This window comes from Alligator mississippiensis, chromosome 8, assembly GCF_030867095.1.
Source record: "Alligator mississippiensis isolate rAllMis1 chromosome 8, rAllMis1, whole genome shotgun sequence".
NCBI lineage: Eukaryota > Metazoa > Chordata > Crocodylia > Alligatoridae > Alligator > Alligator mississippiensis.
The window spans coordinates 24,191,258-24,216,149 of record NC_081831.1 but is presented as its reverse complement, the minus strand read 5'-3'; the positions used below and the strand labels follow the sequence as shown (position 1 = coordinate 24,216,149).

The following is a 24,892-nucleotide window of genomic DNA, read 5'->3' as shown; positions in this document are numbered from 1 at the left end:
ACTGAAACCTATGGGCACGTCCTCATGAGTGCACATGTGCAGGGCCACATGTTTCTTGAAAGACAAACAGCAATGGGATATATTTGTGCCACTGCTATTTGTCCCCAGGCATGCCTTGCACATGTGCGTGCATGCAGAAAAGTGACCTGGGTGGGGTAGGGGAAGCTAGGGCCAGCACCTGTGCTGGCCCCAGCAGCCTTATCTGGGGTCCTAGGGGCCTCCCAGGCAGTAGCATCCCAAGCCAGCTGCTCAGAGCCTGGCCAGCAGCCAGAGCAGGGCTGTGGATGGCCAGACGCTGTTTCTGGCTGTGCATGCTGCTGCAGCATGCACCACTTTCTTTAGCCATGGTTTAAAAAAAACCCCTTAAAAAACCCTGCCATGCTGTAAATTATCAGTGCAGTGAAGAGGTGCATGAGTGCTGTGTGCAGTTCATTGCTCCTCAAACATGTTTGAGGCCGTGCAAACCACACGTGTGCACTCGTCAGGACATGCCCTGTGTTTTTTTTTACCAGTCAATCCTGTTTGCGCCCGTAACAGGGCTAATATTGTGTGGTACCTTTTGGCACCTTAGAGTCTCAAGACATCCCAGAGTGCCATGACACCCTGGTTGAGAATCATTGCTCTGTTGCAAGGAGCTCCTGTTGCCATTGCAATTCCCATATAGCACCCTCTTACTAGGATTACACTTCCCTTCTGCGCACCCCTCATGATAACCCATACTACAGCCCCACAACAAAAACACAGCCCCTTCTGGGACCCTATAGTACCTACCTACAGCTCTCCATGGCATACATCCTATATTCGCTCTGTTACACTTTCTGTACTTTGCCACTACTTATTAAAGGACAGAAATCTGATTTTTCATGCAATGAGGCAAAGTTTGATGAGCAAATTATCATTATTCTCTCCGTACTACTAAGATTCTCAGGCAGTTCATAACAGGAGTTGTTAGGCATGGGGAGTGTAAATAAGTTTTTACAGTTAAATGGCACTCTGTAATGCAAGCGTGTTTTCCTCAGAGATCACCTGCAGAAATGTAATTCAAGAAAGTTCATACCTTCCTTTCAGCATTTCAGGCTACTTGCTAAGTCATTCCAGATTGAACAAGGGTTCCCAGTGTTTATTAATGCCGAGGAGGAACAGACAAGTCAGTCCCACACTGTTGCACGTTAGCAGAACAAGAAGAACATGGCACAAGAAACCAGACTCTGTTGTCAGCTCTCCTGGTATAACTCCACTGCTTAGCAACTCTGCATTTTATACAGTTCATCTCAGATCAATTTCCCAGAATGAGATATGGCCAAATTCTCTCCCCACCCCAGTAATATTCTTTACATTGACTCCAGATTAAATATTAATAGCTGTCAAAGCACCCCTTTACATTATTGTAATATTGCCAAAATTATCAACTGCATTTAAACAAAAAAGGATATACAGTTATATAGCACACTGTTGTATAGGAACTAGCATGTTACAGTGCTGAGAAAATTGTTGCCTCCAGGTTTAACAAAGATGCCAGGTCAAGTTTTAAGCAATTTCAGGCAAACTGGCAATATTATTTAATCAAATACTCAGCACAGGAGGAAACAAAGGACCAAAAAAACCATTCTATAAACCACACTCCTGGGATTCCCTTTCCTTTTTAGAACACAAATAGCATTGCATTTATTAGCCTTGAAAGAGGACACATGATGATCACTTATGACAATCTTGCTAACTACTCCATACTATCTATTGTCTTCCGCTGAGAAATGTTTCTTTAAAAAATGAAATACATGAGGCATCTACTGAAATGCCTAAGATGTCATTTATGGCAATTACTGAATTTACTCATTTTAAACAGTAAATATGGGAAGATGACCTCACATTTCCTTCTCACTCATACCCTGGGGATCAAGTGGCTTCTGAGCACCAGGGGCTGGTTTCAAATGCTTGCATTTTAGTCATCATTCAGTTGTTGTTATGAGTTGGCGAGCCTATAATGACACTGGCACATTGGGCTGAGGTTTGCATTCTTGTTCCACCCACCTTTGCCCAAAGGTAAATGCCATTTCTTCTGCTGTGAATGTGTTCAAATCATCATCGTGGAGTCCATTTCTCCATTAGCCAGTACTGGAGCCTGAACGCTCTCAAACAAAAACTTATACCAGCCATGGCGCACTAGGTTTGCAAAGAACTATAGCTTCATGGAAGAGCTGCAAATCAGTCTCAACAACTGAGCTAGCATCTGTTTACCCAGCTCAGTTGAGGGAAGCCCTATAGACAGTCTTGAGAGCTTCAGGGAGAAACTTTTTCACAGAAACTCTTTTGTCAGCTTCAGTTGGGACAGAATCAGACAATCATCCAAGTCTTGAGAATAGAGATGGCAAATACTGGGGTGAAATAAAATGTATTCCCTCAATCCTTGCAAAGATATAATGCATTCCCTCAATCCTTGCCACAGAGCAGCAGCCAGAGACTCATGGAGGTTGAGAGATTCCTCTTCCATGCAAAGGAACAATCATCTGGTGTTAGCAATGGAGCAAGCTGTTATTTTTCCCACACACAATTCTCTTCACTTTTGCCAGATGACTTTTTGTGTTCCTAGAAAAAAGGGAAGAAAAATGAGGGAAGGTTCCAGGCCAAGTGATATTTTATGAAAAGCAATTTTTTTGCTGGTCAGATGATGAATTTAGGGAACCTGGTACTCTCTGCAGATGTGACTAACTCTCACTAAGTCCAGTGCTGAACTACACAGCACCAGTCACTTGGAAGACAAAACAAGCTACTTATTAAAGTGGTGGGTCTATAAAAAAAGTATAGCTAGATGGGGGTATCACCTAGTAAATCAGCCACTGGAGTGCAATTTAGGAGACCTAGGTTAATTCTCAGCTCTGCCACTGATTGCCTGGGTGACTTCAGACAACACACTTCTTCCTCACCTCAGTGTTCCCTTCTGTAAATTGGGACTACTGATTCTGACCTTCCTTGAGATCTATAGATTAATAAGGACTAGTCTGTTCTCCAAGTGTTTTAAACAACCACTAAAAGCACAGTCCAACATTATAAAACACAGCAGCCCAAAGATAACACACCAGAGAAAAAAATTAAAATGTCATATCCAAATGTATCATATAGAGCTGATAGCTTCTATTATCGCAAGAGCACATAGCTGTAGATATGGGATCAACAGATACTGTGTTAATCTATAAATAACTTTGGTGGCAGTAGATGCATGGCAGTGAGATGGGTAAAACTAGACTCTGACAGATTTTTGCAATACCAGCACATGATAGAAGAGAATAAGATCACTTACCATACTGATGGTGATGGGGGTCATTGATGTAGACAGCTCATAAGGCTGAGATTTGTTGCCAACTATTCCAGTCCTTCTAAACCATCTCTTATACTGCTCTCTCACCTCGGGAACAAAAACCATACAATGCAACCAACAGCCCAGGAGCAACTCAGAGAGTTTCACAGCTCTTGGTGCTAAATCTGAACAGAGCAAAGGGACTAAAATGCTTGCAATCATCTTCTCTGCTGCAAACCTCCCATGCAGACTGATTAGGTGGGAGTTTTCCTATCCATTGATTTCCTTGCCTCCCATCAGCCAAATTCTGCATTTGGGTCACACCCAGGCAATGTCACCAAATCCAACAATACTGCAAAGGGTACAGAAACTTAGCTGAGCCTATGCAAACTGGTGCTGCTACCACAAAATTACACTGTTGGGCTTGATGCATGAATTACTGAGTGCACCTGCATGATGCAGTTCTGTGAGAGGTCAAATTATAAATGGTCCTTCCTGGACTTAAACTGTGGGAAAAAGAGGAAAGTTAGGGTACAGGAGCTTGGAGGCGAGAGACTGAAGTTCATACCAAAGACAGGAGCAACCAAGAAGGTTGCCTGCAGCAGAAGACAGAACTGTTACATGTGGAGGGAGTAAAACCAAAGCAAACATGAACCCAGTTGCCTTGCTGGCTGAACATGATTGTAACTGCTGTGGGAACAAAGGGCATTGGCTTTACCTGGCGATTGAGGACACAGTGCACCAGGAAGATAAAGGCTCCCTGAAGGCTGCTGCTGATGGTGAATAAATATTCCATGACCCCAACCTGCTTTGTTTGAAAGAGACCCAAACTCCAAGTGCAGCCCAAGATAAAGAGCTGGGCAATCGCTTTAAATGTCAGTAACCTGGAGAAGAGCAGAAGGAGAGATCACATTGTAACCCTACATAACCCTCTATAAAGTGCAAATCTACCCTGCCTCCTTATGGAAAGTGTCAGAGACTGCATACTCTGGGCTGGGCTATTCTCCTGAGCACGCTCCTGAATAACGCACTCTAGATAGCAACTCTGAAACAGGCCATACTCAAACCAACATTGAGTGACTGTCTCACGTCTTCCTCTACTGATCCCATCCCACTGAAGCTCATAGAGATACTTCCACTGGGCTTTGTGTTAGGCTGTAGTTTAGCTCCCTGATTTCCAAATGTGGAGCCCAATCCGGAAAGGTTCTGAGTTCCACCCAGCTCAGTAGACATTGAAGGTTCTTTGCTCCTGGCTGCATCAATGTCCTCATTTGATGTTCTCCACAGCCTTCCAGTTACTGAGTCTGTACCGTACTGGTATTTGCTCCTTTTCATAGAAGTACAGGGATGGTCATCTAGTCCAACCTCCTGCTCAAGGCAGGTACATCTCTCCCAAGCCATCGCACACAAGTCCCTTTCTCACCTATTCCTAGAACTCCACAAACAATCTTGTTGACCCACTGGAAGACAGGTAGCCCAAGAACAACAAGAACACCTCAGCCTGCTACAGGTCAAGCAGGGAGACAAGGGCACTTCAATGTCCTGCCACCAGAAGGTTGTTTTAACTGATCCAGGAGCATCTCCATCAAAGACTCCAGCAGCCAGCTCACCACACCCCATCCAATAGGTTTCATACCTGGTGTCTTTGATGGTGGTGACATCTGTGTTGAGAGAAGAGAGCTTGTCCCTCAGGATCCAGAGGGTTGTAAGAAAAAATATTAAGTTTACCTGTAGAAACAACACAACGGTGTGGCTAGATTAGGTGGTGAGGTCCATTGGGTCCAAGATCCTGCCTCCAAACTGTGTCTGACATTAGATGTTTTAGAGAATTCCCCTGCAGCAAGTCTGGGATAACCTGCCCTTATATTAGATTTCAACCTGATCTCTATGCGTGCCTATACAAGAACTGCAAGGCTCCTGCAACCACCTGCATCTCATGTATCAGCATCTCCACACTTAAAAATGGTGGCAGGGAGCTTAAACTAAAGCTTGTTAAATGAGCAGAGACTCTAATACATGAGATACAGTGATGCTTTAATTGGAGCAGGTCTCAGAGCCACTCTAATTAAAGCGCAGACCCCCACCCCACCCCTTGAGCACATGTAAAACTGGGCACATCTACACTTGCACTTTAATCTGCATTAGCCTTTTTTAGTGCAAGTTAAAGTGCCACAAAAAAACCATGCTCTTTAGCTAACGTGCATTAAAATAAGATAACACGCCTTTTTCTAGTACCTCATGTACTAAATTTAATGCACATTACCTAAACTACATTAATGAACATGTAGACTTGCTCACACTTAAGTTTAAAAATCTTTTCTGGAATTCTTACTGGCATTAAACTACTGCAGGGATCCAAATATAAATCAATCTCCCCCCCGGAAAAGAACCATAGAAAACTCACTCTACTTATATGCATAAACTGGTTCCTGACAATCTAGTCTAGGGGTAAGCAACATTTTTTGGCCGGAGTGCCAAAAAACCCACAATGTCTACCTTGAAAGGTGCCGAAGTGCCAACATGCTGGAGCCCGGAGCAGTTGTTTGCAGCCTCCTGGCTGCAGCCGGCCCACAGAGCCTGGTCTGCTTGCAGCAGGGCTTGCAGCCTCCCAGCCGCTGGCTGGGAGCAGCCTGGGCTCCGTCGCCGGCAGCAGCTGCTTAGAGCCCAGGCTGGCGGTGGTGTGCCAAGCAAAATGGCCTTGCATGCCATGCTCAGCATGCATGCTGGTTGCTGACCCCTGATATAGTGTCTTATGCTTGCCATAAAAATACCTCTTATGCACACAATAAAAATATCAAGTAGAACTTTTCTTCAGTATGGTTTTTATTTTAGCCTTCTTACTGCATTTGGGATCTTTCCTTTCTTTAAGTCTCATTTGGGATTTTGTAAGGACAATAGCTATTCCAGGACTATACCTGTACTTATTGGCTTATATTTGGGGGAACAGATGATATTCCTGAAATTGAACCTGAAAGTGTGGAGTTCATGTGGAGTTGCCCCAGGCTGAGGACCAACTGGCTAAGCAGCAGCTCTGCAGAAAGGGACCTGGTGGTTACAGTAGACAAGAAGCTGAATATGAGCCAGTGTGCCCTTGTTGCCAAGAAGGCTAATGGCATACTGGACTGCATTGGTAGGTGTGTTGCCAGCAGATCGAGGGAAGTGATTCTTCCTCTCTATTTGGCATGGGTGAGGCATGATCTGGAGTGCTGTGTCCAGTTTTGCGCCCCCGCTACAGAAAGGATGTGGAGAAATTGGAGAGGTTCCAACGAAGGGCAAGAAAAATGGTTAGGGGGTTGGGGCACATGACTTATGAGGAGAAGCTGAAGGATCTGGGTGTATTTAGTCTGGAGAAGAGAAGACTGAGGGGGGATTTAATAGCAGCCTTCAACTACCTGAAGGGAGGTTACAAAGAGGATGGAGCCAGACTGTTCTTGGTGGTACTACAGGAAGACAGAAGAGGATGAAATGAAAGAAATGGCAGACCTCATCTGGTGGAGAGGGGTCTGGCATAGACTTTTTCAGGAGTAGACCTTCTGAGGAGGGCAGTGGGTGGGGGTACAGGTATAGAGATGGGTGCGCAGTTGCGTGGTGCAAACTGCAACTGGTTTTACTGTGCTATGAGTTGCCAAGTAAACCACAAGGGCAACTTAGCAGAGTGTTGGAGGTGGAGGTGTATGTCTATCTATCTATCTATCTATCTATCTATCTATCTATCTATCTATCTATCTATTTTTTTGTATATATTTTTTTTTAAACAAAAGTGACAGATGACAGAACAAGGAGCAATGATCTCAAGTTGCAGCAAAGAAAGTTCAGGTTAAATATTAGGAAAAACTTTCCCACTAGGATGGTAGTAAAGTAGCGGATCATGTTACCCAGAGAGGTGGTGGAAGCTCCATCCATGGGGGTTTTCAAAACCTGGCTAGACAAAGCTTTGGCTGGGATGATCTAGTTGGGGCTGGACCTCCTTTGAGCTGGGGGTTGGATTAGATGACCTCCCAAGGCTCCTTCCTACCCTAATTTTCTATGATACATCATTGGAAGGATTCAGTATAACAACTGTGAACATTACAGATACTCATTTCAATTTCCAATCTGTTTCTGAATCTTGCCACATACTTGCTGCGTTGACAACAGTATCTCAACGGCAGCCTATAGATGCGGTCATACCATGAAGCTGAATTGTTTCCATGCCACCAGATATGGCGTAGGCAGAAACAAGGTAGTGTCTTTGCTGTGAATCCTGATCTGCCCTTTGCATCTTCTATGGATTCTCAAATCTCTCAGGTTTCTGTCTCCAAGTTCCATTCAGCAGGGGGATTTGTCTAGCCCCTTTAACATGCCTTTCCAGCCCTGTGATACACCTACCACAGCACATACTCTGGCTTCATTCAAAGTCTTTGGAATGTACTTCCACTTTCTCGTCTGGAAAACTCTGGTGTTAAGAAACTGATCTCTGACAAATCTCAGCATTTAGCATAAGTTTTTTTCCACTGACACGTACATAAACTGTGTAAGACTTAATATTTATTGTTTGCGACAGAAATGAGAGGATGACAAAAATGATATCTTTAACTACTCACTTTTCAGAGAGTAAAACCATACTTAAAGGTGCCCTCTGATTGCATCAGAATTCTCATTAAGCAAATAGCCCATTGTGATTCATCTGACTATCCATGGGTTTTTTCCTTAAGGCATACAAGCTTGTAATTTACCATTTTCCATCCTTACTCTATTAGTCCTTGAAGAAAGAAAATCAACCGTATACCCACCAAGATGATAAAACAGACTGGTCCAATGAAACACCAGATAAAACCTCCCTGTTCTGAGAGCCAGCAACTACGAGGAGAGAACAAAACATATTAAATGACTCTTAGCATTAAAATGAAACAAATTTCCATTTTTCTTTGAAAAATATGAACTCTCTAACGCATACTGGTGTGGTGGGAGAAACCTCCCTAAGGTCCGTTGTCTAGCTATAATTTGATTGACAGACAACGCGGGTAAAGAAAGACAGCTGTTTATTTGCTCGAGCAAAGACCATAAAGCCAGCAAAAGGCAAAATGGCCCCCCCGAAAGGGTGAGGCAATCTTTTATACTTTTTATAACAAAGCAAGACTATATGGTTAACAAAAAGCAATACTTGGTCGGTGCTTTACAAATCTTTGTAACAGCATATTTTTATTAAGCTGAACTAGCACTTTTAAAAGCTAAAAGTTAAGTAACAGTAACATTATAATATGTTAGCAAAACCTTATACAGTAGAAGATACTTTTCAAGGACGCAACCAGTGTACACCCAGAACAATGGTTTCTCTGTCTTATCTTACTTTTTGCTGTAGCTGATTTTTTTAGCACACAGACACAGATTCACTTTTTAACTCAGAAAATGCTTGGTACAGTTAAAATGATTACATGACACAAGCAAAGGCCTAGCTATCATCCTGCCTTGTGGTCAGCTGCATTGCTAGGCCACAGGTCATGCCTTGTATTCAGCTATAAAGCTAATACTTCTTAATAATCCAAATTATTGTAAACTTAACAGTATGCTATCAGAAAACTATTCTATTTCAGGGTAATAACAAACCTGCGCACTACACTGGGACCCCAGGACATGAAAGCAGAGTATGTTCATGAGACATGGAACTACAGTTTCTTTCCCTCTCAAGTGGAAGGGTGTTTTCTCAGGCCACAATGCAGGGGCTTTTTCCATTTTGCATTTTGTCTGGTGAACTGGGTGAAGAATTACACCCACATTGTCCCTTTGGGTAGACCCAGTACTTACTGCTCAGAAGTGCCATAGCCTGCTGGGTTGGCTGCCACTGAAATAGCTACAATCGAGGCTGGGAGCCCATAGCCGAATGGGTACATGTATCGCTTCTTGAACTTCCGGGCACTGGTGTAGTTTACAACTTTCAGGTTCCTGACGGTGAGGATGAGGTGCAGCCCCTCCAAGAACATCCAGGTGAAGGCAGCCAGGAAGAAGTAGTGGAGGAAGCCAGTGATGATAGCACACACTGTCTGGGGGTGACAAAGTTCAGGGGTTTTGTGATCACATAAGCCAGAGGTGCTTAATCTTTTGTCTGTGTAAGCCAGATGAGTGGCGTGGAGCTGGTCCATGGGCTGGATTGAACCCTGTACACAATGATTGGGCTCCTTGGCCCTGTGCTGCCCCTGCCTGGATTAGGTGTGTGCCAGGATTAGGCCCTAGTGCCCTGTGCCACCCCCTCCAGTTCCCACATGCCAGGATCAGATCCCAGGGCCCCATGACACCCCTGCTGAGTGCTGCATGCCGGGATTGGGTCCCACACCATCCTGCATGCCCAACCTAGTACACAGGGCCACAGGCCATGGAGTGCCCCAGAGACCCATGGAGAGCCCTGTAGGCAGGATGACACAGAACCAGTGACTGGATCTGGCCTGTGGGATTGGGGTTGAGCACCCCAATGTAAACCATAACTCATGTGGGAAGCACCAAATTATTTGTAGTGTCTACACAACAGCTGGCTGAGCTTGGGAAGAAAATGGCCTCTCCAGAGCTATAAGTAGATCACATACAATAACTGCTTGCTACTACAGCACTAGCAAAACTGTGACTTCTTTCACTAGTGCTGTAGTAGCAGACAGTTATTGTATGTGATCTACTTATAGCTACTTATACAAGTTCATGTCAATAAAGTGCTGTTTCCACACTGCAAGCCCTGACAAGATACTAGTCATGGCTGACTTGCTGCTTCAGGCACAAGCTACAATGCTCAGCCAATAGCTATAGTGGTGAGATGGTTAAGACAGGTCTGTCTTGTTAAGCCAAGCACAAACAGCAGCCAACTTGGCAGCTGCATGGCACACATGCTGTCTCCAGGCTTGCTTCTTTTCCAGGGAAAAAAAAAACAGCTTCCCTGCTTAAGAGGTACACTGCAATTCTGGAGGGCTGATTTGGGGAGGGGTGGGGCAGTGCATGTGGTATGTGGGTAAATACAGTACCACAGTAATGCCAGGAGATCCCATTGGCAATGAAGGCCCCATGGTTCAAAACCCACAGTAAGAGGCAAGCCCAGCTCCACAAAGAGCTTGTGATCTACAAGAGATGTGACAAAAGGAAACAGGGATTAATTCAGGATGATTTCTTTACCTTGTTGGTAAAGTGATGCACCATGGTGAGGAAGATCAGTTCAGCTACAAAGAGGCAGATGCAGAGCTGCAGGTGGATGGCAGTAGTGATGGACCACAACGAACGGCACAGGAGGAAGGTGAGGATGGCCAGGAAGAGGCACAGCAGGGAGATGCTCAGCCCCACGTAGGTGAGCATGATCATGGTATAACTATTCTGTAACACAGAAATGGGAGAACTTTAAGGAAGAAGAAATCACATTGGAGAAATCAGGACTTTGAAGGAACCAAGTAGTTCCCTAGGGCCATCAGGTGTGGAGCTCTGTGGTTGGAGAAGATGGAAGAGCAGGAGAAGCTGGGTCACTGTCAGTGGAGAAGATCAGAGACATAAATACTGCATGTGGGGAGTGAACAGTCCTCAGAAGATGGCTGGATTCTCTGGATCTCTTGATGATGACTGTGAACAAACTGGGCCAAATACTGGGCCTACAGTGGCAGGCAGGGTACTTGTGATTTGCAGGCTGTCACTTCCCCCCTGCCCATCCCCTGCTCCAGGGATCTCTTCCCTGCTCTGTGCTCCCCTCTCTGCACACTGGGTGCCACTGAAAGTCATGGCAAGCACCATTGGTGACGTGTAGGGGGTGCACATGGGTGTGTGTGGTGCCTGTGCGTGGCAGTGCACTGCCTATGAAAAGGTGCCGCCGACACTGTTGGCAGCTCCTGCGGGTGGTTGCTACTTGCTACCCCTCCCCGCCTCACTGCCAACACTGCTGGCAGTGTCTGCAGGTGTTCAGCAATCGCAGTTGGCTGCCGCTGACACTGCCGGCAGCATCTGCAGGTGGTCACTGACCCCTGGTTGGCACTCTCTCTCACTGCTGACAGTGCCAGTGGTGTCTACAGGAACTCCCCACTTAACGTCGCCGCCGCCAGCGCCACCATACCCCCTCGGCTGCCGGGGGCATGTGTCATTCATGGAAAACACCAATTTGGAAGGGCAAATTCAACAGTAGGGGCATAGAGCAAGAGGCTATAAATCAGGGGTAGGCAAAGTCTGGCCCACAGGCCAGATCCAGCCAGCAGTGAACTCTGTTTCCCAGCAGCCCCTGCCCAGGCGGCTGGGGCCAGTTTCCATGGAGACCCAGCAGCAGCCCCACTGTGATAGTGCGGGGCCTGGGTTTTCATGGAGACCAGCCCCAGCAGCACTGGCAGGCAGCAGCAGCACTAGCCTCTTCCTGGTCCGGGGGCTGAGGGGGAGCTGTGCTGCAGGTGGGAGTGGAGCAGGCTCAGCTGCCACCGCCTGTGCAGGGAGGGGAACAGTGGCAGCAGCAGTGGTGCCACTGGGAGGGGTGACTATGGAGGGCTAGGGGGAATTTTGGGGTGGCTACAGCCCTCCCAAGCCCCTCCCTAGCACCACCCCTGGTGGCAAGTACGTGACAGGGCATAGAACTGCTCCAAAGCCAGGCTGGGATCTTGTGGCAGCGACAGTATGGTCCAGATCCAGGGCAGAGCCGCAATCTGCAGCCTGCATGCCACAGGCAGGGGAGTGTGAGCAGCAGATCGTGGCTGTGCCCCAGACCATGCAGGAGACCATGCACCACTGCAAGGAGCCGGGAAAGAGCCACAATCCACTGCCTGCACCTCCCTGCCCAGGACATGAAGGCTGCAGAACACAGCTCTGCCTTGGCTTTGGACCATGATGTCACTGCTGCAAGATCCCAGCCCAGCTGCAAAGCAGCTCCACGCCCTGCTGTGCGCCCTGCTAATGCTTGTGGGGCTGGTCTCCATGGATTCCCCAGCCTAGTGCTATCACAGTGTGGCTCCTCCTGGGGACTCCAGGGAAACTGACCCCAGCTACACGGGCAGGGGCTGCTAGGAAATGGAGTCCAGCCACCAACCAGATCCACTATTTTGCCCACCCTTGCTATAAGTGGAATGCAGCCTCTCTAGATGCACTGGCTTGAATATGCACTGCTTTAAGAAGATGCACTGCTTTAAATTAATAGCCCCACCCTCACCAAATCATAGGATCATAAGAAAGTCAGTCTTGGAAAGGACCTCAAATCACTTCTAGTCCAGGCCCCTGCTCAAGGCAGAATCAGCCCTGACTAAATCAGCCCAGCCAAGTGTCTGTCCAGCCTGCTCTTAGACATTGCCAGGATGGAGATTCCACCACTTCTCTAGGCAGCCTGTTCCAATGTTTGCCCACTCTCAGTCTGAAAGTTACTACTCATCATCAACCTCAGTTTCCCCCACTGCAGCTTGAGGCCAGTGCTCCTAGTCCTGTCCCCTGTGGCCACAGAGAAAATCCCATCTCCATCCTCTCTGTCATAGGCCTTCACAGACTTGAAGACTATGATCAGTTTTCTCTTCTCCAGACTCAAAAACCCCATGTCTTTCAGCCTTTCCTCATAAGTTTTGCCTCCCAGCCCCTAATCATTTTTGTTACTCTTTGCTGGACTCTTTCCAAATGCCCATCTCCTTCTTGAAGTGCAGAGCCAAAAACTAGAAACAGGACTCCAGGTGAGGCCCCACCAGATCAGGTCCAAGCTCTTTATGGGCCAGATCCAGCCTCTGCCAACCCCGGCTCTCTACCATCTATGTAAAGTCCAGTATGGTGGCTCAGTGAATTCAACTGGGATTTGCCTTCACAGATGGCTTTGGAAGCCACAACTACATTCATAACAAATAGATATGGGGTAAAATCTATAGAGGTGTTTTGGTATCCAACTCTTATTGATTGCCATGAGTTTGGTACCTATCTGTCTTGAAAATTTTAGCCCCGACTCCTTTGGCTTTGGTGGCAGAGTTTTGGTGTTGAAGGCCTTCAGGTTTGGTTCTTGCCCATCACCATGGCATCTGTGTTTGCCCAACCCTGGTTTGTTAGACATGAACTCTGATTGTGAAATACCTTGCCAGTCGTCAAACCCATCAAGATGCCAAAGGTGGTGAGATGGTTGCACATGCAGGTGGTATGTGTCCTGTTCACAAAAGAAACAGTGCAACCTTCCGTAGACCAGATACTTTTTTGGTCTACATGTTTCCAGTAAACACAGAAAGTCTTCACTCCTTCTTCCTTTTCCTAGAAAGATAATTGCAACAAAAGGATCATTTTCATCTATTAAAGATCTGTGGACTAACTGAGACAAAGCTGGAACTGGTGGGACCCAGGGTTTGACAGGTATAGGACCTAGGGTGAGAACTTCAGGCACTAGGGTGTGATATTAGGAAATATGGATAACATCTTAGTTCAACTTCCAGCCCATGGAACAATGTCATCTAGCCTGTGAGGCTCCCCACAGGTCTAGAAATTTGGCCATAGGGGAGTGGTGGCAATTAATACTGTACCACACTTTGATTCCTGCTCTGCCAACACTTCGAAACCAACTGCCTGAGAGGGGCAGTGGCATTTCTATTCAGGCAGTGCTAAGGAAGTCAACTGACTTCATGGCTCATTACCATCTACCTCAGTGGGGGCCAACCTTTTTGTCAGGCACACTACAAAATTAGCCTCACACCCTCCCCAACTGCTAGTCCAATCCCTTAATTGCTGCTCAATTTTCTGCTCCCTGCTCTATCTGCCATTTTACTGCCTGTCCCCTCCTCCTGTCTGCTGCATGCCCCTCACAGAGGCTGCCCATGACACTAGCAGCATCCGTGCCACAAGTCAGCTACCCCTGCTCTATCTGCTCCCTGCTAATCTCTTCACTTCACAGGTGTTAACAACCTCCTTACCTTTCTAATGGGCTTGCTGTTCCATCACTCAAGCTAGCTTTTTTCTGCAATGTTGCTATCTGTTAGCCATTTCTGCTAATATATCTCTTCTATTTCACAACCCTTGCAGCCTGTTTTTAGCTCTACCTCAAAACCTGAACTCAGGTGTGATCAAATCAACTCAGGTGGACATGAATTCAGGTATGGAAATGACTGACAGTGAAGTCTGGATGCACTATCAAGATGCTTCCCAGATTGGAGGAAGGGAGTGCTACCCACTTGTTTGTGTTTCAAGATGAAGTTGAATGGCTTGGAGAGGTTTCTGGGTTTCCCAACAGTCCCGCTAACCACTGCGGAATTCAAGCGAATGTCATCAATGTTGTCATCAACCATGATCTCACTCTTGTCAGTGGATCCCAACAAGGATTCGAGGGCGGTATATTCTATGAAAGCCACAACTCCAGACCCTTCAGGAACAGAAAAGAGAAAGGTTATGTCAAGCAATTGTAGATCTTGCCAGAGTATGGATTAAATATAAGCCCTGATCAAAGCACATACAATTGGAATAAAGGCTTTGCTAAAAGCCTTGACCAAAGCAGGCCTCACCAAAGACTGACCTCATACCACCAGGGTGCTTGTGGAAGGATGTCCATGTTGATTGTTAAGGTTGATTGATGAGGGGCAGTGCTAAAGAGCCTAAAACCTGATGCTTGTTATGTAAAGGTCTGATGTAAACAGAATTGCTTGATCTATTTATAAGAAGGGCTGGAAACTCTGGAACTTTGAATTACTTAAGGACATAAGAGCTGCCATTTCCTGGGTCAGACCCTAAGTCTGTCTTGCCCAGTTTCCCGTGTCACACAGTGGCAGAGGGCAGATGCTGAAAGGGAGAGTGAACTTGCAGCCTCCAGCATTTAAGGTCTAGAGAGTGCTGATTCAGAGGCTGTGACCCCCACTCCCATGCTTAAAAGCTCCTAATGCCCCTTTCCTCTGAGAATGTGTTCAAACCCTTTGTGAATCTGGCTGAACCCTCAACTTCCTTCTGTTAGTTTTAAACTTACTACCTACTGGTTCCATGTTGTGACCCCTAGGTGTTGTATTGAGAGAGACAGTCAATAATAAATCCCTAGTGACTTTCTCTTCACCGTTTAATATTTTGTCCCTTGCTTCTGTCTCTCTTTCTCCACATGGCATCAGTTTTGATAGCCCACAAAATATTCAGCAGCTTGGTGGAATGAAGCCACCTTTTGAACTCAGTTCCTCCCAGGTTACCCTGGGGTTACACCCACATGTAAGTGCCCTGCCACATGTTCAAGTTAAAGCTGACAGAAACTAGCCATAAAGTTGTTACACATTTTCAAGAACTAACTTTGAAGCTGGTTGGCTCTTTCTATAGCTGGATGGACATTTTTATAGCATGATAATTATTTTGTATGTGTGGATGTAAACCCTTGTCGTGTCTCCCTATAAGCATCAATTTTCTAAAATGAACAGGCCTGGCCTCCTTAGTCTCTGCTCATATGAAAGCCCCTTCAGACCACTATTCATCCTTGTTGCCTTTCTCTGGACTTTCTCTAGTTTTTCTATATCCTTCTGGAGGTGTGGGGACCAGAACTGGGCACAAGATTCAAGGTGTGGATGCACCCTGGATTTATAAAGGGGCATCATGATACTTCCCATTTTGTTTCCAATTCCATTCTTAATAATCCCGAACATTTTGTTTGTCCTTTTGATGACTTTTTGATGTTTCTAGTCAACTGTCCACAGTGACTCCCAGATCTCTTTCCTGTGTGGTAACAGCTGATGTAGAGCCCATCATAGCATAGCTGGAGTTTTTTGTTTTGTTTTTTGGGGGGGGGTGCCCCTGTGCATAACTTTTACAGTGAATAGGCCATGGGAAGGCTATACATGGGATGCATCTGTGTCTTACCACCAACATCCAAAGCTGGTATCTTTCGATGGTTGTGGGATCAAACTTGTGCTTTGTCTGTAATAAACCTGCCTGAGCCTTTGCCCCTAGACCGATCTATGTGGTCATTGTGTGTGTGACTCAAGGTCTCAGAGAAGACAGGCTGGCTGCAATAGCAGCATGGGCAGCACCCTGACAGAGCACTCTCACACACAGAATTACATGCACCAGCAGAGAACATGGAGGAACAACAGACAGATCATATCCTCAATGAGCTGGAAAGAGCTCTCAGTCGACGTGAGAAAAACATGGGTGCAGAGAGGGAATGATGTCCTCAAGAGGACACAGCACTGTGGAGACTAAAAATCCAGGCTCCTTTACCTCAATCCCAGCCCTTCTGCCCTAACCAGAAAGTAGCACTACAGGCCTCCTTGGGGCCTGTAGAGATAGAAGTTATTATTTACAGACGTTCCCTCACAAGAGACAGAAGAAACTGGGTACTGCGAGATGGACCCTTTGTTAGAGAGCAGCTAGCTAGGTCAAAAGACACCAAGGATCTGAAGAGGTTTCCTACTGCCCCACAGTGAAGTTCATTGTTTAGTTCTCATTCACGTATACCTGTTTACTGAAGCCAGCAATTATTACACAGCCCACTCCTTCACTGCACTATATCGCTGGAAAATCCACACCCATCCTACTGGGTTTTGCTCCTCCTGCCCTGTGTATCAAGGGGGACCAGAAGGTGTGGCCATGCAGCTGACAACCCAAGACTCCCTTCCAGGCCTAGTTTCAGGTCCTTCTGGACAATGGGTTAAAGGATTTAATTTCAGACCTGGATTTGTGGAATTAATCAAACTGATTTGATTCCTTCCATGGTTCATCAAAACTCCAGAGGAGAGTACCTGGTGTGATGGCTCCTACAACCATCTGGCAGTCAATGCTCATGGTGTCCTCTTTAACTTTCAGTTTGATTGTTTTTCTTTCCAGACAGCCATTTGTAATGAGTTGGACAGCAACATCTAGAGACAGAAAGATGTGTTCCTCAGTCCAAGGCTTGGAAAGTGGAGAACCCATCCCCATTCAGGGCCAGATTCTTCACTCCCTCACCTGACATAGCGTCATAGCTGGAAAAGTATGCCAGGGACCGTTTTTTGTCCTGGGTCTGCACAACCCAAAGGAGTCCTGGTCCAGGATTGGGGTTTGGATTAGCAGTCAAAGCAATGCACATTATGGTAGTTCCTGGAGCCTATAGGGAAACTGGAGCCCAGCTGCACTGGGCACTATGTGTACATACACTAACTGACAGATCCTGCCCCAAAGAGTATATGACTTCAGGAGTGGATACCTCTACCATCACCACCACTTTGCAGGTCAGTAGCAGGACATTGATCCAAGGTCATATAAACATAGAGAAAGGACCTCCAGATGTCATGTAGTCCAACCCCCTGCCTGAGGCAGGATCAATGCTATCCAACCATTCTAGACAATCCATAGGCTAGCCTCTTAGCAAAACTACTGCAAAACCTGACACAGCACAAGACACTACACCCAAACCTGCCATGGGAAAAGCAGGGGAAACACAGCAGCCGACATCCCATTTCTATAAAAGGTTGTTAATATATGCTTAAGAGAACTCAAGCAGGGGTCATACCCACAGGTACAGAGGAAGGCAAGACTCCCACAGTCCATCTCAATCTGACCATCAGATAAAATTCCTTCCTGACTCCAAATGCAGCATTGGTCCAACCACAAACAGTGAGGAAAGACCTCTAGCCAGAAACCTCTGGGTCTGAGTCCCAGCAGGAGCCCTGGCACAGCCCAGTTACCATCCCCAGCCTGGGCTACAGCCAACATCCAATGACTCTGAGGAAGGCTTAAAATCCCCCAGACACATGTAGCAGCAAAGGGGGTGGAGGGGTGTGAAATTCCCCCCATGCAGCAACCAGCAAAGCCCAGAAGCCTGGGAAATCCCCATAGAAGAACATAGGCATTGTTACACCTCCATCATTCCTGACCAGTGTCTGTCCAACCTCTCCTTGAACCCCTCCAGTGATGGAGAGCCTACAACTCCCCTGGGCATCTATTCCTCTAATACTGAAGACATGTTTCCTGATCTCCAATCTAAACCTACTTTGCTGCAACTTTAAGCCATAAGTCCATGTCCTGCTCTCTGCAGCAAGAGACAAAAGGTGTCCTTCCTTTTCTTCTTGGCAGCCCTTCAAGTATTTGAAGATTGCTATTGTGTCCCCTCTTAAGCATCTTTTTTGCAAGCTGAACATCACCACCTCCTTCAGCCACTCCTTGAAGGACCCCTCCTCTCCCTTCCAAGCCCTTGATCATTTTTGTCACCCACTCCTGAACCCTCTAACTTCTCTATGACCTTTTTAAAATGTAGAGTCCCAAACTGCACACAGTGCTCTAGGTGAGCACTGTGTGCCTAACTAGTCTAGAGTAGAAAGGCACTATCACCTTCTGTGATAAGACGGACTGCCAGTGACACAGCCAGCAAGCCTGACCTCCATCCTCAGGCCACCCTTTAGCTCAGGAATGCTAAGCACATGGCCCTGCTCGCTGGAAGGAAGGGCTTTGTGCAGCTTCCTTTACTCTTACCCATGGTCGGGGACATGAAATTCTGGGAGAGGTTCTGTGGGTTCTGCAAAGCCGCTCTCACAATGAATGACTCCATCTTCGCTAGCAGGACAGTTGCTGCTACAGCCTGGTCATCCTTGTGCAGCTCAGATGTGGCACTGAAGAGTTTTTCAAAGGACTCAGAGGCATCCTGGGGTTTAGAAAGGAAGCAGCTTGTGTCAAGCTAGGGTTGTCAGATGCTAGTCCCTGGGTCACTCAGAGATGACCTAGCAGACATCTCACAGACCCAACGGCCTTCCCCATCACAGAGGCTAAGTACTGACAGTCAAAAAACCTGAGGTTGAATGGATTCAATCTTTTCAGGTTAATCTAAGCTGTGCCGATTCAACTGATATGCAAATGACCAGACATTCACTTTTGATTCCACAAATGCAGCCACACGCCTGCAGTGGCCCAGGCCAGAAGCTGAGGGGAGGCTAGAGCACACCTCCCTGCTTGACTAGAGCAGACAGCTTGGGCCAAGGCTAGCCTGACCACCCTGTGAGGGGGGGAGGGGGTTTGTAGGGGAGGTGCAAGGCATCCTGGGATGCTGGGGGACTGAGAGTTAACTTGAATCTGGAGGGGATCTGAGATAGAAGCTCAATAAACCAATTTAACTAAACCAATTTAACTAAATCAGTTAAGTCTAATACTGCATCCATCCAGATTTATCTTAAACCAGTTTTGGTCATTTTAAAAGCAGTTTATGTGCACTGAGCTTCTGTTGTATTACAGATTTGAACCACTTTCCAATCACTTATACCAATTTATGTGTAATTTCTGACCCTAGCCAGATTGCTTAGGAGCTATTAGCTTGGTGCTAGGGTGTTCTTATAGGAAACATTTAAGCCATTTAACCTTTAAACCATCTGTAGAACATTAAGGGGGGCAGGGCCGCATGCCTGGCCCACAGCCCAAGGGACAGATCAGGGCTCTTGGGTTCCATGGAGCCATCAGCAGGGTGCTATGTGGGCTGGCGTGGGTGGGGGTGTTGGCTTGGAGCCAGTACTACCCCCTGGGTTTGGGGAGTGGAAGGTTTCTCAGGGGTACAGGAGCTGGGAGCCATGCATCCTGGGATGCTGAATGACTGCAATTTGGTCACTTGATCTCCATGGAGCAGATGAACCATACCTTAGCTTGAGTTAGGTAGAATGGCTCAAAGATAACCCTTGCCTGAAACGGCATACCTTTAAAATGTAAGTCATTCTTTATACAAGTTCCAGTCAATAAAGTGCTGTTTCCACACAGACAGCCTTTGAGAGTACTTCATACAATTGGACTCTCTTTAACGTGTGGACACGTCCATTTTAAGTGTTTTTAGAATGGTTTGAAGAAAACCTGTAACGCCACCCATAAGCATTCTTTCTAGGGCTGTGCAAAGCTTCGGGTGGTGATTTGATTCAGAGGAGATTTGGCCCGATTCAGTGGCTGAATCTCTGAATCCGAATCGAATCAGGGGACCAATTAAAAGGTCCAAATCGATTCAAAGCTCTCTGAATTTTTGGAAAAGATTCAGAGAGCTTCGATGATTCAGACAGTCCCCGGTGGCTGCAGCACGGAGCTGCAGCCAGACTCGGAGCTCGTAAGTAGGGGGCAGGGGAGGGAGGGCTGGGGGAGGGGACCATGGGAGGACCCCTGCCAGCCCCCAGCCCCTGTCTGCTCCCCCAGCCCCACCTGGCCCCCGCCCGCTCCCCCAGCGCCACCATGGCTACTCTGCCTACCCCAGCTCCCGGCACTTTGAAAAAAAGTCCCACTCACCAAGTGCTGCCAAGCTGGGGGATGATCCATGCTGCCCCCCACTGTCCCACACTGCATGGGGGGCTCTGCACAAGTCTTCCGACTTTCCCCCTGCTCCCCCAACCCCGCCTCATGGCTGCCCCGCCCGCCGCAGCTCCGGCCCTTTAAGAAAAAAAACAAATGAGAAAGACCCTGGGACTCACCGCTCCTGCAGCGGCCTTGGGGCTTCAAGGTGCTCATGCAGAGCTCCCTATGTGGTGGGGGCTAGCGGGGGCAGCAGTAATTGCCCCCCACTGGGCAGAAGCATCAAGTCCTGGATTTTCTGGGGGGGGGTTCTTTAAACGGCCGGAGCTGGGGTGGGTGAAGCAGCCATGGGGAGGCTGGGACAGCATAGGGCAGTGGTGGGCAGTGGGAATTGCCCTCCCTGCACCCGGCAGCAGCCAGTGAGTGAGGGCTTTTTTTTTCAAAGTGCTGGGAGCTGGGATGGACAGGGCAGCCATTGCCAGGCTGGGAGAGCAGGCGGGCAATGGGCCTGGGTGATTCGGAGATTCGGTAGCAGCCAAATCAGATTCCACCAAATTGATTCGGGACAGTGATAAGAATCACTGAATCGAATCACTGTCCCCCAAATCGGCCAAATCCAAAGCGAATACTAGCTACTTCACGCAGGCCTAAATTCCTTTCCTTTTCCCCCTTTCATGCATGCTTCTCTCCCACAACTCCTTAACATGTGGCTTCAAGGTGCTTCAAGGTGCTGTGGGCTCTGCCCCCCAAATGCATCCCTTGCCTAGTCCTGGCTGGTGGGTGAAGTACCAGTCTCTGCTCATTTTCTATAGCACCAGGTCCTAGCAGAGGCAGCTGGGCTTGTTCCCAGATGCCTTCAAAGACCTCCCCTACCAACAGTTCATCTATGCCTTTGGTAGTCTGGAGCAGAGTAAGAGCAACTGGGAAGAAAGAGGAAGGAAGCTTGTTGGGGTGGGGGGGGGTAGGGATTAGCAAATGCTGGGGCAGAAACTCTGACCTTCAGGGAGGTTGCCTTGCTTCTGTTTCCACATGTCTGCTCCTGGACCTCGGAAGCAAAATTCAGGAAACCACAAAGCGTGCTGCGGTTGGAGCTTTCCTGGGTACCCAGGGGTGGAAATTATGGGGGAAAAGAGTTAACTCGTAGTCTACTGAGCCTGTATCTGCCCTCAACTATTCTATCCCCTTGGTTATTGTGTCATTCTAGCTATCTTCTCCGTGTAGCTCTGGTGATTGTTTCATCTAAACCCATCCAACCAACCCAACCACTCTTTTCAGTCCATCCCTTCCTATTGTACCTCCCTATCACCCCCATCCATCCTCTCCAGCTCTATCCAGCTATAGCAGGGGTGTCAAACCTGTCAGGGCCTGTGGGCTGAACAAATGGCCTGGGACTGGGCTGCAGGCTGAAACAGTGGTGTGGGGCCAGTCCATGAGCTGAATCAGGCCTGCAGACAGCCCACCCTTGCCAGATCCAGAGTACCACACTTGCACATGCTGACCCCAGCCCTGGCCTTACATACTATGTACATGTCAGATCTATCCCCACACACCACACAGGGATGCTGGATCTACACCAGGGCTTGTGGCTCTATCTGAGCACCACCAGCCAGATGATAGGGCTCCATAGGCTGGATCTGGCTATATCTTTGACACCCTTTGGTCTACCATATGCAACTGAGACAGACAAGCAAACCAGTCCAGCCCATTACCCAACCCACATTCACTCCCCACACCCATTCTCTCTCTCTTTTCTGTTCACACCCAGAAAACAAATCCAGACTTATCTGTCACGTACAGGCTTAGTTGTGTTGTTGCACTGGTTCTGAACTGCCTGGAGAGTCTCCACTTCACAGGTGAAAACCAATTCTGGGGAATGAAGCAGGGGACAGGGGGACCTTTCTTATAGAGGATGAAAATGGGACATGATGTATGCTCTTGGGCAGAGACATGATACCAGGTCAAAAGCAAACCCTAGCCAATAGCAGGGGGTAGGATGCCACTGAAGAGACTGATTGGTGGAACCAAGAAACTGGCCATGTTCTAGAGCAGTTTCTCAACCAGTGGGACGCAAAGGTCGTGTAGGTGGGACTTCTAGATAAGCTTGAGGCCAAATTTAATGAATATTTTCCATGTGAAGACGATCCTCAGATTAGATTTTTGTGGTTAATGGATCTGTTCATTCACTCTGGCAGTGAAACAAATAAGCTGTCACTTTTAGTCTCAGAGGAGGATAGTCCCATTGTATTAGCAAACGATCTGACATTTAAAGTATTCAAGAGTCTGCCTTTGGATACTTTATGGCTTTAAATGAAGACAGAATATGAACAACTTGACAAAAAAGCTATTAAGAAACTAGTGCCCTTTTCTTCCACATATCTTTGTGAGCAGTCTTCTCTGCCATGGCAACTACAAAAATGAAGGGAAGAAACCATCTTCAACTCAAAGCAGCTCTTCTAGTCACTATTTCAAACTTTACCCCAAGAACTGACATGCTTGCCAATGAAACGCAATGAGACTTATTCTCAACAAAATTATTGCAATTTTTAATGTCCTTAAACATTTCCATTAAAGATTAATATAATACTAAAATGCATGTAAATGTAAAAATACACTTCTTGGAAAAGTGGGGTTTTGTTTTTATCACGGTGGGACCAGGGTTTTTTAACAAAATGGTTGGTGGGATGTAAAGTGCAAAAGGTTGAAAACTGCTGTTCTAGAGTAGGGGTGTTCCAGCACTGGCCCATGGGCCAGATCCAGCCTGAGGGCCTGCCTCCCCACAGGTCCAGGAATTTGGTAGCAGGGAAGCTGTGCTACCATTCCCATACTACTAAATCTCTGGACCCATGGGGAAGCACCAGGCCCTGAACTGTAGGGTTAGGCATGGACCAGTCCTGGTGTGGAGAGCCAGGAGGGGACAGTAGCAGACCCTCAGGACCCAATCTTGGCATGGCAGGGGCAGGATAGATAAAATAGCACTGAGCCCCCAAGACTCAATCCCAGTACGTGGTGGGTGGAAGGGGGTGGTGCCAGGCTCCCAAGACCCAAACCCAGAGCACGGGAGAGAGGAGGCCAATGTGCAGGGCTTTCAGGGCCCAATTCTGGTTTGCAGGGGGGCAGGCAGGGAATGATGCTGGGCCCCTGAGACCCAATCCAGGTGTATGGGGAGTAGGACTGTGTAGTGCCAGGCTCCAGGGACCCTATCCTGGCTCATAGGGAGCAGGAGGAGGTGGCACTGGACCCCAGGGACCCAATCCAAGTGGGAGCTGGGTGGGAAGAAGTGATGCCAGGTTCCCAGGACCCAGGAATACTGCCTCTATTCCTACACAATGCTGGTGTCAAACTGCCCATGCATTCGATGGGCTGCCCAAGGAAGCTTGTACTGACTAAGTACCTGTGCAATTCAAGAAGCGAGGCTTGCCATGGTGCCCAGTGGTGCTGTTGGGAGTTGAATAACCTGGAGAACACTTGCAGGAATAAGTGCCCGGAGTGTTGATGCAGACGGTGTTTGGGCCACAGCGGGCAGGGTCCTGAGAGCACTCATCCACATCTAGACACAAGAACGCAGCACTTGCTAGCCTTCATGCAGCCTTCCGTGCTTTCCGTTTTTACCAATAAATACCCAGATTTTTTTTGTAGTCATTTGGTTTTTACTGATTTACACTCGTTTTTCAATTCAAATCCCTGTTAACTGACATTAATGGGGAATGACCTATTCTGCACTCATGCCGGTTAAAGGGGATTTGAACTTAAAAAACAGGTGGTGCCAGTAAGCTAAAAGTGCCAGTTACCCGAGGCACAGGTTTTGGGGCAGGGGGTCAAGGAGAGGGGGCCGTGTGGGGGCCTGGAGCCACTGCCGGGGGCCCAGCTGAGACCCCAGGCGGGGCCGCGGAAACTGCTCCGGGGGCAGGTAGGTCCAAGCTGCGCTGGGGTCAGAGCCAGGAGCTGGGAGCTGAGAGCCGAGTGGGGGAGAGGGGAGGCGAGGGGAGGGGGCAGGTGGAAGAGCCCAGCACCACGCCAGGCTCTGGCCCTGCTGCAGCTCAAACCCGCCTGCCCTGGGAGCGATTCTCGCAGCTGGAGCTTGTGCCTGGGGGCAGGGGCTCCCAGCTCTGACCCCGGCTAGGCGGGAGATGCTGGCGCTGCTGCCGGCCCCAGCCTGCAGCCAAAGCGGGCTGCTGAGCGCCGCCAAGAGCCCAGTGCAGCCCGCAGCCTCCTGGGGAGCACGTAGCAGCAAGAGCCCCACCCTGCCCCGCCCCCACTGACAGCTCCCCCCACTTCGCCCCTGCTGTAGTTCCAGGGGCGGCCGCCAGGCTGTGCTGCCCCCACCCCGCCCTGCCAGACTTCTTCCAGCCCCTCCCTCCCTCCCTCCCGTGGGAACATGTTATTATTTTCCCCGACTTAAACTGAGTTTTTTTTCTTTTCTTCCTTTTATCCCAATTTCAACCCGCTTGTTATGTTTAGAATATAAACCCTGAAAAATTCCCA

General features: G+C 47.9%; 1 protein-coding gene across 1 annotated transcript in view; it reads right to left on the bottom strand.

The window, feature by feature from the left end:
* Window positions 1-1,105: 1,105 nt before the first annotated feature.
* LOC102566771 (adhesion G protein-coupled receptor E3-like) overlaps window positions 1,106-24,892 on the bottom strand; it is a 34,658-nt gene continuing 10,871 nt past the window's right edge. Inside the window, exons 3-12 of the mRNA XM_059732991.1 lie at window positions 18,632-18,800; window positions 16,924-17,040; window positions 14,392-14,579; window positions 10,424-10,618; window positions 9,077-9,312; window positions 8,065-8,149; window positions 4,929-5,020; window positions 4,011-4,176; window positions 3,296-3,400; window positions 1,106-2,583 (exon numbers count right to left, since the gene is read on the bottom strand). Coding sequence (XP_059588974.1) covers window positions 2,530-2,583; window positions 3,296-3,400; window positions 4,011-4,176; window positions 4,929-5,020; window positions 8,065-8,149; window positions 9,077-9,312; window positions 10,424-10,618; window positions 14,392-14,579; window positions 16,924-17,040; window positions 18,632-18,800 — 1,407 coding nt within the window. The 3' untranslated portion in view covers window positions 1,106-2,529. The remainder of the gene's footprint in view (window positions 2,584-3,295; window positions 3,401-4,010; window positions 4,177-4,928; window positions 5,021-8,064; window positions 8,150-9,076; window positions 9,313-10,423; window positions 10,619-14,391; window positions 14,580-16,923; window positions 17,041-18,631; window positions 18,801-24,892) is intronic.